The sequence below is a fragment of the Benincasa hispida genome, unplaced genomic scaffold (assembly GCF_027475165.1).
Source record: "Benincasa hispida cultivar pf3 unplaced genomic scaffold, pf3_genome.v1.1 HicScf1440, whole genome shotgun sequence".
In the NCBI taxonomy this organism is placed as follows: Eukaryota; Viridiplantae; Streptophyta; class Magnoliopsida; order Cucurbitales; family Cucurbitaceae; genus Benincasa; species Benincasa hispida.
Window position 1 is genome coordinate 28,931 of NW_028325788.1, and position 14,950 is coordinate 43,880.

General features: G+C 27.5%; 1 protein-coding gene across 1 annotated transcript; it reads right to left on the reverse strand.

Annotated features, from left to right (window-relative positions):
- Window positions 1–12,668: 12,668 nt before the first annotated feature.
- Window positions 12,669–13,859, reverse strand: LOC150031173 (uncharacterized). Its single transcript, XM_090309243.1, has one exon. The coding sequence runs from the start codon at window positions 13,857–13,859 to the stop codon at window positions 12,669–12,671; it is 1,191 nt and encodes a 396-aa protein (XP_090165369.1).
- Between the last annotated feature and the right edge of the window lie 1,091 nt (window positions 13,860–14,950).

Genomic DNA, 14,950 nt, shown 5'->3' on the forward strand with positions numbered 1-14,950 from the left:
AAATATCTTCAAGAAATCACAGTTTCTAAATCATTAAAATAGTAAGTCATCACATAGTCATCACAGCTCGTTGGCCTCTTAACGGGTTATACTCCTCTTATCAAAATACCTCAAATAGTTCATTTACTAATGGAACTTTTATCAACAAAATCAGCATGACTAGCGAGAAAATCATCATGAGCGAGATCATCCCTATGAGCGAGATTTACCCTTCCCAGCGAGATTTGGCACTTTCCAGCGAGTTTTAATGCAAAACCAGCGAGATCCAGTGCAAACCAGCGAGATTCCCGTCCCTAGCGAGATCCACCTCTCGCTCTCGCTCGCTCGTGCTCTCGCTTCCTCTCGCTCTCTCTCGCTCTCCCTCGCTCTCGCTCTTGAGCTGCCTAAGCATCTTCCTAAGCAGCGGTCTGCTTATGCCCAGATCCTCTGTGACAACTTCAAAAATTCATAACTCAAAATTCAGCCCTCTTCTGAAGAAACTTCCTTCTACAAACATGTTTAGAATTGAGTTAGCAACATTACCTTAAAATTTCAGCTCAAAATTCTTCGTCGTTTAATATGGAGATTCAAAACTTCATCATTGGCCCCAATTCAAGCAGCTGCCTGCTTGTTCAACAATTTCTAGTTCAACCTTCAAAATTATATAACTCGATTTTCAGGCCTCATCTTAAAAAGTTTCATTCTAAAAAGTTGTTTATAATTGAGTTAACAATATTATATCAAATTTTTAGCTCAAAACGCTTCGTAAGTCGTCCTGGAGCTTCAATTCTTCACTGGAGATTCACCCAATAAACGAACCCTTCATCTTTATTTTGTTGAACCATCCATTTTTTTTTCATAGTTATCCTTTTTATTATTTATTATGTTTCCACACTATCATAGTTTATTTCCTCTCCATTTTTTATAATGGTTTGCATCTTTCTTTTTTTAAATACTGTTGAATTTTTAGCCGAATTTCAAAAACAAAATCAATTTTTTAGAAACTACTCTTTATAGTTTTCAAAATTTAGATCACAATGTATGAAACTGGGAGATGTAAGTAGTGTTTATAAGCTTAATTTTTAAAAATAAAAATCAAATAGCCTTAATATTTCATTTGTTTAAATATACGATATTTTCTTCTGATTTCTACAAATATGGAGTAGTATTTAAGGATAAGATAATATTTCTCAATTTAATGATTGTTTATTTTTATAATTTTAAACTTTTTTGCAGAGTTACTTTTCAAAAGGTTTTGTACCATGGGTTAATGATTAGGTATTTTTGTGTAACTGTGTTTTATTATAATTCAAGTTTGATTAAAAAAAAAGTCTCTTTTAAATTTTCGAATGAAACATTGATTGTTATGATTGTGAGTTCTAAAATTATTGTATTTTTTTTAATGCTAATAAAATCTTTGTTTGTTTGATTTTTATTTTTTTTTTATTTTTAACCTTAACAAAATCTTAGTTCTTTTTATTTTTAAAGATTAACAAAATCTTAGTTCTTTTCAGTTGTAAATTTAATATTTTTTGAATTACTGCATAATTGTTATATGATAATGGTATTTTGGTCATTTAAAAATTCTCGAATAATAATTTAAAAAATCATTTTACGATTTTCTAATTTTGATTTTTTTTTTTTTTTTTTTTTGCCATTTTTCAAAATGAAGCTTCAAAATTTACTATTTCTTTTGTTGACCCAAATTTGAATTCCTTTTCTTTACCATCCATCACTTGATATAGTTTTTGATGTACTAAAGAAAAATAACATATATCCCTAAACTTTTTATGTGTTAGTCTAAAATTTGTAGTTTTATTAGTCAAAAGACTCAAGACCATAAGTTAATAATTGTATTAGTTTAGACCTTTCATAATTTAGCATAATCTTCGCTCCAAACACATCCTGATTGTTACATACTAAAGATCAAGAGACAAAATTGTTACTTTTCATAAATATTCACAATTAAGAATATTTATTTTAACTTTTATGAGTGTGAATGCTTTGAGTTGTTAGATTTTAAGGTTTCTATTTTTATCGATGTCACTTCTGGAAATCTGATTAAACATATTCTATTATAGTATGATGTTGTGTTCTGCATGTGACATCTAAATATCATGAAATCAACATTCTTATCATATCTTTCAGTGACGTACTAGATATGTAATTTATGTGATTTTTGACTTGTTTAGAAGGTCAATTATGAAAATATCATATCATTATTGTCGATGGAAGTAATACATATGATCAACTATTTATGATATATTTCAATATTAATAAACATAGTAAGGATAATACATAGATAATCGTTAATTTTTTTTTCTTAATAATTATTAAATTTTGTTTCATACCATTATTTTCTCTTTCAAATAAAGTAAAACATCATCAATCCACAGATTTAATAAATATATATTTATATATATGATAATTTTAAATTATCCATATTATTATTTAAAAAGAATATTCCTCAAATTCTTTTGAAGAATAAGCCAAAAGAAGAATAATTAAATCCAAAATATTACAACTCTCACTGTCTCACGTCTCACCGGTTTCCAGAAATGCATGCATGACAGACCACGTGGAAGATTTTTAAATCTATACATATGTGCGTGAGGCTAGCTATTCAAGAAAAATGTGAAATCATGTTGTCTATAATCCATTTTTGAGAAATTTTCATTTTACATCCCTTAAATTATACCTATTTAAATCTTGAATTTTATAAATTTACCGATTAATCGTGTCTTTTTAGATTTGATTTAAAAAATATTGTAAGAATTATATAATTTTTTTTAAGAAAATTATCTTTTAAATTATTATAAGTGAATCAATTATTTAACTTTTTATTAAGATTACATTTGAAAATTGTCGATGCATCATTCTTATACGTGTGTAGACTTTTCGAGATGTTGAATTAATAAAATAGATGATTAAACTTGATGCATGGACACTTTTCAAAAGAAGTTTTAGATGAGAGTCTAAATTGATTTGTTTATGAAAGTTTAGGAGTTTAGTTGATAAAATTATATGTATCACACGATATTTGCCTAGAAAGAACGTAATGAAGGGTGTAAAATTGATATATCTACGAAAGTTTAGGATTTAAATTGATATAATTTTTGTTTAGAGTTTAATTTAGTGTTTTCTTTTCTAATTTAAAAAGAAAAATTGGTTTTTGTTTGGCATGCAATAAATAAATATGATATAGTTTGTTTTAATAATTATCATTGATTTTTAAAAGTTAGACAATTTAACAAATTTTATTATGGCATTCCATCTCAGAGAGTTTGCACCAATGGTACTTATTCAACCTAAATTCTTTTTATAAAAAAAATATGTTTTGTGAAGATTTGAAACGTCTCCTTCATTATTCTTTAAATGAACAACTACACGTGAAAAGTTGACTCCCATAGGTAAAGTGTAACACATAAATTTACTATAAATATAAAGGCAATATGTATAGGTAAAGAGTTTCTCCTAATAACATTTTTTTTCATATATAGGATAAATTTATAAATGTAATATATGAATGGATATTAACAGACACTAATGAATCAATATATCTTCTAGGCATAACAAACTTTGAGACCCATTCATTATAACAAAAAATAAAATATAAAGTTTCTAACTCAACAAAAATTTATCTCAAACATTTTTTTAGCTTTCTCAAACTTCATCATAAAAACAAATAAGTGAGGAAAAAGGTCTTAAAACGTGCTTTAACACCTAATGAAAATTATTTTTTTCTTAAATAATAAACACTTTAAAAAAAAAAATTCAAATCATTCTAATTCTTTAACTCCTTGATTTGATTATGGGTCTTAACAAATTGATCATATTCATTCATATGTATTTTCATAATCTATTGACTTTGCCCTACTTTTTATTATTTATTTATTTCCTCTAATTTAGTTGTTTCTTACATGCATGTATTTCCTCTCATTCTCAATACCCTTTACCCTTTTCAACCATAACAATTTTTTAAAAACTATTTACTATTTTTCAAAATTTGGCTTAGTTTTTTTTAAAAAGAAAATTATTTCAAATAGTAAAATTGTTGAAAATATTTACAAGATGGAACAAAATTTTAGAACTATCAATGGTAGACGCTGATAGATACGGATAGAAATATATCAGTGTCTATCATTGATAGATCTAAAATTTGCTATATTTTGTAAACATTTTTATTTATTTTTCTATATTCGAAAATAACCATTTTTGAAATTAAAAAAAAAAAGAAGAAATCAATGGGTAGAAAAGTGTTTATTAAATTTAATTTTAAAAATCGAAAATTATAAATTAAATTGGTAGGTCTTAATATTTTTTCTTTTCTTTTCTTTTCTTTTTTATAATTTTTTTTTTTACTTTTTAGATTTTGAAAATCAAATCTTAAGAATACTACTTTCATTTATTTCTTTTTTAAAATTGGCTTAGTTTTTTTTTTTCTTTTTGAAGTTAAATAACAAAACAAAGAAATTAATATATAGAAGAATGTTTACTAAGCTTAACTGTAAAAAATGAAAGATCCAAAATTAAATTGGTATAAAAATTTTTATTTATTTATTTATTTATTTATTGAATTCTTAGATTTTGAAAATCAAATGAAATGCTACTTCCACTTATTTCTTTCTTTAATTTTGTTATCTACTTTAAAATAAAAAAAAATAAAAGTTTATTTCTTTTTTAAAAAAATTGTTTCAGAAAGTTGACTATGAATCCGTATATTTTATAAGATAGATGAAAATCATTGTAAAGAAATTAGAGAAAGTTGACTTAGGCGACTTAGTCTTAATCCTGGGTATATTATGAACTCTTGTTCACGAGGAATTTTCCTCTGATTTGCGTGGGTGAAGGTGGCCAATTCGCTGACCCAATATGCCTACTATTTTGGGGATAATAAAACAGAGTGGGGAGTTGGGAACATAATAGTACAAGATAGAATTCACTCCTTCCCTCTTTGAGGGTAAGTAGATGAGTGTTCCCTCAAGTGGTGTCTCTAGAACTTGAACAAAGGACTCTAGCCTCTCATTGACACACCCAAGCTTAAAACGGTAATTTGACCTAGTTGGAGTTACAAACACACGTAAAGGACTACTTGCTAGAATTGGTACTATATTCATGGACACAGAAATATATCTTGCTAGTATTAGTCTATATCTGTATCTTGAACAATCGTTATGTATTTAAAAGTGCATAGACTAAGGGGCGTTTGGGGCAAAGAGTTGATTATTATAGTTTTAGGTTATTATAGTTAAGTTATAATAGTTTGTGTTTGGGGTATAGATTATATTAGTTTGGGTTATAATTTTATGTGTTTGAAGTGTAAACTATTTTAATTTGAGAAGGAAATAATAAACACTGTAGCAATGAATAAAAAGATATAAATGTTAAATAGTAAAAGCCATAACAAATAGTAAATACTATAGCAAATGAGGGTTTAGAAATAATGTTGACTGTAATTAATTGGGGAATACAAAATAGTATTTACATTAGTAGTTATTATAATCTTAGGATAGTCTTCGCCCCAAACCCACCATAAATTGTTACATACTAAAGATCAAGAGACTAAATTTTTAATTTCCATAAATATTCATGATTAAGAATATTTGTTTTAACTTTTAAGAGTGTGAATGCTTTGAGTTGTTAGCTTTTCGGGTTACTATTTTTATCGATGTCACTCCTGGTGATCTAATTAAACATATTCTATGATGTCGTGTTCTGCATGTGACATCTGAATATCATGAAATCAATGTTCTTATCGTATCTTTTGAAACCGACGCACTAGATATGTAACTTACGTCATTTTTGACTTGTTTAGAAGGTCAATTATTAAAATATCATATCATTATTGTCAATGAAAGTATTACATATGATCAACTATTTATCAATATTAATAAACATAGAAGGATAATATACAGATAATCATTAATTTTCTCTTAATAATTATTAAATTGTTATCTCTTTCAAATAAAGTAAAACAACATGACAGGATGGTCCTCGTCGGGGCCATTGACGACGGCAAAGGCGAAAACGCTGCAGAGAGTGGTGAGTTCACTTACTTTCTTTAACAATCCGATCCTTCGTTTCTTGAAACTGGCTTTTCTTGCATTATCGCTTGCAATCCAAACCAACTTCACTTTCTTCCTCGTCATCGAGGCTCTCTCTGTCTTTCTTGTTCTTCTTGTTCTTTCTAGACTCTGATTTTAAGGTGCAACAATGGAGTTTATTTATAAGCCTTGGGGTTAAACTTTTTATTTTTATTTTTCTTTTTCTAAGTTTTTTTATTCTCTTGGTAAACGAATTACTAGGGGCATTTTTGTCCTTTAGTAACCAGTGGTAATTAAAGATGAAAAATACCCCACTGCATCCTGCATTCCACTTATATTTCTGTAGCCACCCAATAGTCCAATCATAGTTTACCATATGATTAGAAAAGTTGTATCAGTATGAAAATTACTCAGATATATCTGGGTCTATATCTATATTTGTGCATCCACCAAATTATCTTATCATAATTTGTTACGTGATAAATTCTTTTTATATCTTTATTTAAATATTTTAATTCTTATTGTGTGTGATGAAAGTGAGATGCATAGAAATAGGATACATCCAAATATTAATCACCAAGTATTGCTCATTATGTTTTATTTCGTGGAAAGTCATATTTAGGTTCAATGGATTGCATTTATCCTATTTCAAAATTTCAAAATCACATAACAAAAAAAATCAAAAATATATTTTGGGAAAAAAAGTTTGTCACATCACAAACCGATGAACTATACAAAAATGTATACATCCTAAACCACATCCTTTTTATTAGTCTTACTTCACCATAGAAAATAAATAATTCAATATAGATATATGAGTAATATTTGAGTGCAGCCACAAGACTATACTCATCTCCATACACACGTTGATACTCGAGTGAGTTTTACAAAAATGAGTACATCACGGGATGCACCCAAGTTTGTATATAGGTATATATGAGAAGAGTTGATCTTGTGATAAACTATGTTTTTTTTTTTTTTTGACAATATGTGGGGTAGGGGAGTCGAATCTCTCACTTTGAGGATAATAATACAAACACTATGCCAGTTGAAGCTATGTTCATTTTGGCAAATTATAGTCAGACGATAAAGTGAGCTACACAAAGTTGGCTATGGATGCAAATTTTTCTTAAGGATGGATGAAAAGTACTGTAAAAAGATTAGGAGAAAACAAACACAATTTTCAAAGCCCAAAATCCAAAACAAACTAATTATTAACCAAAACCTAAATTTCATGTTTAATTATAAGCAAAATTTGTGTAGCCTATATAATTAAACTCCTTTAGAGAAATCATTAAATCTACCAAACCTTACTTGAAAAAAAAAAAGAAAAAGAAAAAGAAATAGAATATATCACAAAAGCTATACAAAATTCAAACCCTACAAAGTTATAAAAAAAAAAAAAATTTTAAACAATTTATTTTCGAAATAAAAATTCATATTTTTGTCAGTCAACATTGGAATTGTGATTGGTGAATGAAGATGAGTTGTCAAAAGGAAAATCTTGAATAGTAGGGGTAGTTATATAGCAATTAACCCAAAATTAAATATTACTATATCATTATGAGTTGTCATTTTGACTAAAAACGACCTTTATTATTATTTATTATGCCAAAAATATATATTTATATATTATATTAGGTGTGAAATGGGAATTACGGTTAAGTTTGCATTGATATTTGAGAAAAAATATATATTTATATACTATTGCTTTTTTCTTGTCTTTGTTTTTATGTGAAAAAATTATCATTATTTTTTAATTTTTTTATAATCTATTATTACATTTTCTTTTTCTCTTTTTCTTTTGTTCTTATTGCCATTAATCTTTTATAATTTTAAGGCTATGAGTACCAAAGATTAAAATATCTTCTCTTCTTTAGTGATGAAATGTACCGAGATTTGTAATATGATTTCTTTCCTTTCGTGAATTTCGAGGCAGGTATTTTATCTCAATTAAACGATAGTGAATATTATGAAAGTAATAATTTAATTGCTATATTTTAGTGGGTAATGTATTTAAGGGTAATTGTTTTAAATGGTAAAACTCTTGAAAATATTTTTAGTATAACAAAATATTATTGTCTATCAGTGATAGATCGCGATAGACATCTATCAATGGACGACAGATCACGATGGACATCAATCTCGTGATCTATCATTGATAGATAGTAACGAGTTGTTATATTTGTAAATAAGTTGGTTCATTTTCCTTTATTTGAAAACACCTCATGATTTTGTCTCTATATTTTTTGTTTTATAATAATTTAGTACTTGTATTTTGAAATTTGTAATGATGTCATCTGTATCTTGAACAATCGTTATGTATTTAAAAGTGTATAGACTAAGGGGCGTTTGGGGCAAAGAGTTGATTATTATAGTCCTAGGTTATTATAGTTAAGTTATAGTAGTTTGTGTTTGGGGTATAGATTATATTAGCTTGATTTATAATAGTATGTGTTTGAAGTGTAAACTATTTTAATTTGTGAAGGAAATAGTAAACACTGTAGCAATGAATAAAAAGATATGAATGTGAAATAGTAAAAGCCATAATAAATAGTAAATACTATAGAAAATGAGGGTTTAGAAATAATATTGACTGTAACTAATTAGGAAATACAAAATAGTATTTACTTTAGTAGTTATTATAATCTTAGGATAGTCTTCGCCCCAAACACACCATAAATTGTTACATACTAAAGATCAAGAGACTAAATTTTTACTTTCCATAAATATTCATGATTAAGAATATTTGTTTTAACTTTTAAGAGTGTGAATGCTTTGAGTTGTTAGTTTTTAGGGTTACTATTTTTATCGATGTCACTCCTGGAAATCTGATTAAACATATTCTATTAAAGTATGATTTCGTGTTCTGCATGTGACATCTGAATATCATGAAATCAATGTTCTTATTTTATCTTTTGAAACCGACGCACTAGATATGTAACTTACGTTATTTTTTACTTGTTTAGAAGGTCAATTATTAAAATATCATATCATTATTGTCAATGAAAGTATTACATATGATCAACTATTTATCAATATTAATAAAGATTGTAAGGATAATATACAGATAATCATTAATTTTTTCTTAATAATTATTAAATTGTTTTCTCTTTCAAATAAAGTAAAACAACATCAATCTACAGATTTAATATATATATTTATATATATGATAATTTCAAATTATCCATAATATTATTTAAAAAGAATATTCCTCAAATACTTTTGAAGAATAAGCCAAAAGAAGAATAATTAAATCCAAAATATTACAATACAACTCTCACAGTTTCACGTCTCACCAGTTTCCGGAATTGCATGCATGATAGGCCACGTGGAAGATTTTTAAATCTATACATATGTGTGTCAGGGCTATTCATGAAACATGTGAGATCATGTTGTTTTTAATCTATTTTGGAGAAATTTTCATTTTAAATTATACCTATTTAAATCTTGAACTTTCATAAATTTATCGATTAATTATATTTTTTAAGATTTGGTTTGAAAAATATTGTCAAAATTATATGATTCCGTTTTAAATTTATCTTCTAAATTATTATAAGTGAATCAATTATTTAGACCCTTTATTAAGATTACATTTGAAAATTGTCGATGCATTTTATTCTTATAGGTGTATAGGCTTTTCGAGATGTTGAATTAATAAAATAGATGATTAAACTTGATGCATGGACACTCTTCAAAAGAAGTTTTAGTTGAGAGTCTAAATTGATTTGTTTATGCATGGACACTCTTCAAAAGACTGATTTGTTCTCATCGTTTTAAAATTTTGTTTCTGACCAACTTTTAAGCAAAATTTCAATTTTATTATTTATAGATTAAGATTTATTTTGTATATTTAGTATATTCCTTATGCAGTGAATATCTATATCCTAAAACTTTAAATTGGTTAGTGCAATGCTATCATTTTTTTCTTTACATAATAGCACATATTTCTCCTATATTTAAAAAATAATCTTATATTTTTTCTTTGAAGAAATTTAGAGCAAAGAATATATAAATTTAAGTTTTCAACATATATGATATAACATCTAAGAGGCGTTTGGGACAATAAACTAGTTATTATAGTTGTAGATTGTTATAGTTGGATTATGATAGTTTGTCTTTGGGTATAGATTATTTTAGTTTAGGTTATAATAGTATGTGTCTGAGATGTAAACTATTTTAGTTTGAGAAGGAAATAGTAAATACTGTAGCAAATGATAAAAAAAATGATGAATGTAAAATAATAAAAGTTGTAGTAAATAGTAAATACTGTAGCAAATACGGGTTTTGAAATAGTTTTGATTGTAGTTAATTGGAGGTTTTGAATTAGTTTTCTTGTAACAAGAGGTGGTTATTATATTTTCATGATAACCCTTGTCCTAAATGCTTCCTAAATAATTATAAAAAAATATAAATTTTGAAAATAGGTCTATTTAATTTAGGCATTATTATCCATCACGACAATTTACTATTATTTATCCAAAAAATTTAACATACTTTTTCATGTTCAAAATTAAAATTGAACAAATACTACTATTTTCTTCATTTTACAATTTTTTTTTAGAACTACAATCACGAGAAATTATTTTAGAAGCTACAACTCCAAACTAAGCCTCAATATCTCTCTCTCTATATTTTTTATTTTGTAATAAATTAGGTCTCATTTGGTAATCGTTTTGTTTTTTGGTTTTGGTTTTTTGACAATTAACATATTTCATCTTAATTTCTTACAATCATTTGCATCTTTCTCAAGTACAAAAATTGATTTTTTAGCAGAATTCTAAAAAGAAAAACAAGCTTTTAAAACTATTATTTTAATTTTCAAAATTCGGCTTGATTTTTGAAAACACAAGTAAAAAGTAGATAACAAATTAAAAAGTTAGAGGTGGAAGAACTATAGGCTTAATTTTTTTAAAAAAAAAAACTAAATGATTATCAAATGAGGTCTTAGTCATCAATTTTATTATGTAACAATTTAGTATATGTATTTTAACATTTGTCATAATGTAGTCTCTGCCCTGTACAATTGTTAAAAATTTGAAAGTGTATATGGACTAAATTGTTGCAAAAATAAAAAATATAAAAATAAGTGTTTGTTATATATTAAAATCAAAAGAGACTAATACTTCATTTGGTAACCATTTTATTTTTTATTTTTAAAAATTAAGCCTAATTCTTCGTAATTTCTTTTCTACAATTGTTTGCATATTTCTTAGGTAAATAGTTGAATTCTTAGTCAAATTAAAAAAAAAAATAAAAATGATTTTTTTTAGTTTTCGAAACTTGGCTTGATTTTTAAATATATTAGTAAAAAGTAAAAAACAAAGGGAAAAAAAAAATTATAGGCTTAATTTTAGAAAATCAAATAGTTACTAAACAGGACCTAAATCGTTAAAAGTTAATGACTAAAAATGTTTTTTCAACCTTTATGTTTTTAAGTTTAGTTGGTTTATGTCGTTGCTTTTTAGGGTTACTATTTTTATTGATGTCGCATGTGAAGACTCTAACCTGACATATTCTATAATAATATGATGTCTCGTTGTGCACGCGTCATTTGAATACCACAAAAACAATGATCTTATCATGACATTCAAAACCAACGTACTAGATACGTAAGTTACGTCATTTTTGACTTGTTTAGATTTTCAATTATTGAAATACCATATCGTTCGTTATCAATCAAACGTAGTACATAATATTAATTATTAATAATATATTTTAATATTAATAGACATAGTAAAAATAACACATGGCTAACCAACAAATATTCTCAAATAATTACTAAATTTTGTTTCGTATCATTATTGTCTCTCTTTACTCCCAAAACAAGACGAGATATACCTCAAAATGAGATTAATTTAAAATATCAGTCATTCTCATTTTTTAATAATATGTTTATAAGATTTCAAATATGTTCTATGGTTCAAATACCCATTATTATTCCTAAAAAAATATACCCATTATTATTTAAAAAGAATATTCCTTAAATTCCAAGAATAAGCCAAAAGAGAATAATTATCCAAAATATTGCCACCCTCATGTACTCACGTTTCACCATCTTCTATAATTGCATGCATGCGAGACCATTGTGGGAGTTACAATAATAATAATAATAATAATAATAATAATAATAAAAACATTTATAATTTTATTAAAATAAACCTAGTTCATACATTCGAAGCCGTTCTATTCTTCCATTCCAAATATTATAAAAAAATTGCGCGAGATTGAAAATCGAATTTTCGAATTCACTAAATAAGTATATATCAATAATATATGAAAAATCAGATATTTAAATTCTTATAAAAAGAGACAATTTAAACTTCACTCAATTAACTTATACAAACTTGATACAGAATTATCTGGACAAATACTAAAATAGTGATCATTAGCCATGATGATCATATATATTTTTTTTAATCTCTAGAAAATGCTTAAGTAGACTACACAAATATTTCAATTAATCCACACTTAAAAAAGAGAACTAGATTTTAACTACTCATAAGAAACTAACACATTATTCTATTTTCTTTAGACACTAGATCATAATTCATACCATCATAATATTTTTATATATAGAGATAGAGAAAATTGGAGTAACCCTCAAATTCCTCCATTATTTAGAACTTAATTAAGAAGAAGCAATCATGGAGTAAATTTGTTTTGCCATTCCTTACTTAGAAGATCATCTTCAACGTCTTCACCTTCATTATTCTGATTCTCATTTCCATTTCCATGTTGAATTTCAGTTCCATTTCCATTTCCATTGCTGCAGCTTATTTCACTTTCAAACAATCCTTGAAGCAACATCTCTACATCATCATTCACATCAATCCTTACACCACCACTGTCGCCGTAGTAACAGGCATCGGAGTACAGACTCCCCATAGGGTCTCCACCATTGACGTCACCACCGATTCCAAAACCCGCTTGGTGAGTGAAATCCATATGACTAACAGTAGCCTCAACACCAACGCCATTAATGTCGTTCACAAGCTTCTCAATCTCACACATTCCAGAATTGTCATTTACCCCAAAATTCCACTCCGATAACAAAATGTTCTCATCGCCATCTCCTTCAACAATAATCGTTTCCGTTCCGCCTAATTCGCTGATTCCCACCACCAAATTTTCTCCATTCATCAAATCGCCCATATTCACTTCTGATTGAACAAACCTTAACTCCCCTGCCATATTGCTACTACTTCCCCCAATTTTATCATTCGAACTCATCAACATATCAATAAACCATTGATCCATCAAATTCCTTCCATTATCAAAAAGATCCATCTCATTGCTCCCTATTTCAAGCAGATGAGAGTTAGAAGGAACAAATTCAGTAGGAGGAGGAGGAAGACGATGAACCTGTTGATGATACTCGATTCGTTTTTGGCAGTCTCTTATTCTCTCTCCGACCATCCAGAACAATGCGAGCAATTCCCCATTGATGAGTTGGGAAATATGATGACCTTGATGCAATTGATGCATCAGAAGATCAAGTTCGAGTTCTTGATTCTTCTTGATGAGTTTCTTTAGCATATCATGAGCTTTGGTGGTGCATTCCTTGAGATATGTCTCTTGATTCGTCATTTTCTTCTGGCGTTCGACTTCCGGAAGGCTGAGAAAGCGATGGTAGAGGTGTTGAGTGACGGAGAGAGATGGCCAGATGACAGGATGGTCCTCGTCGGGGCCATTGACGACGGAAAAGGCGAAAACGCCGCAGAGAGTGGTGAGTTCACTTACTTTCTTTAACAATCCGAGCCTTCGTTTCTTGAAACTGGCTTTTCTTGCATTATCGCTTGCAATCCAAACCAACTTCACTTTCTTCCTCGTCATCGAGGCTCTCTCTGTCTTTCTTGTTCTTCTTGTTCTTTCTGGACTCTGATTTTAAGGTGCAACAATGGAGTTTATTTATAAGCCTTGGGGTTAAACTTTTTATTTTTATTTTTCTTTTTCTAAGTTTTTTTATTATCTTGGTAAACGAATTACTAGGGGCATTTTTGTCCTTTAGTAACTAGTGGTAATTAAAGATGAAAATCCCACTGCATCTGCATTCCCACCTATCTTTTGACCCAATGTTCCCAATCACAATTTCCCATATGATTAGAAAGTGTATTCAGTATGGAAATTACTCAGATATATCTGGGTCTATCTCTACTTTGTGCATCACCCCATTTTCGTATCATAATTGTTTGTGTTGTAAGTACTTATTCTTATTTAATAATTTAATATATTGTGTGGAGAACGTGAAAGCATAGAAATCGGATACATCCATAATTATTAATCCACCAAGTATTGCCATTATGTTTTATTTCATGGAAAGTCATATTTAGGTTCAATGGATTGCATTTATCCTATTTCATCATTCCAAAATCACATAACAAAAAAAAAAAAATCAAAAATATATATTTGGAAAAAAAGTTTGTCACATCACAAACCGATGAACTAAACAAAAATGTATACATTCTAAACCACATCCTTTTTATTATTCTTACTTCACCATAGAAAATAAATAATTCAATTATATGAGTAATATTTGAGTGTAGCCACAACACTATACTGATCTCCATGCACACGTTGATACTCGAGTGAGTTTTACAAAAATGAGTACAACACGGGATGCATCCAAGTTTGTATATATGTATATATGAGAAGAGTTGATCGTGTGACAAACTAAGATTTTTTCTTAATAATTATTAAATTTTGTTTCATACCATTATTTTCTTTTTCAAATAAAGTAAAACATCATCCATCCACAGATTTAATAAATATATATTTATATATATGATAATTTCAAGTTATCCATATTATTATTTAAAAAGAATATTCCTCAAATTCTTTTGAAAAATAAGCCAAAAGAAGAATAATTAAATCCAAAATATTACAACTCTCACAGTCTCACATCTCACCGGTTTCCGAAAATGCAT

Bases quoted from the DNA above. Each gene is read 5' to 3' on its own strand.
- LOC150031173 (XM_090309243.1), bottom strand. From the start codon at position 13,859: ATGACGAGGAAGAAAGTGAAGTTGGTTTGGATTGCAAGCGATAATGCA.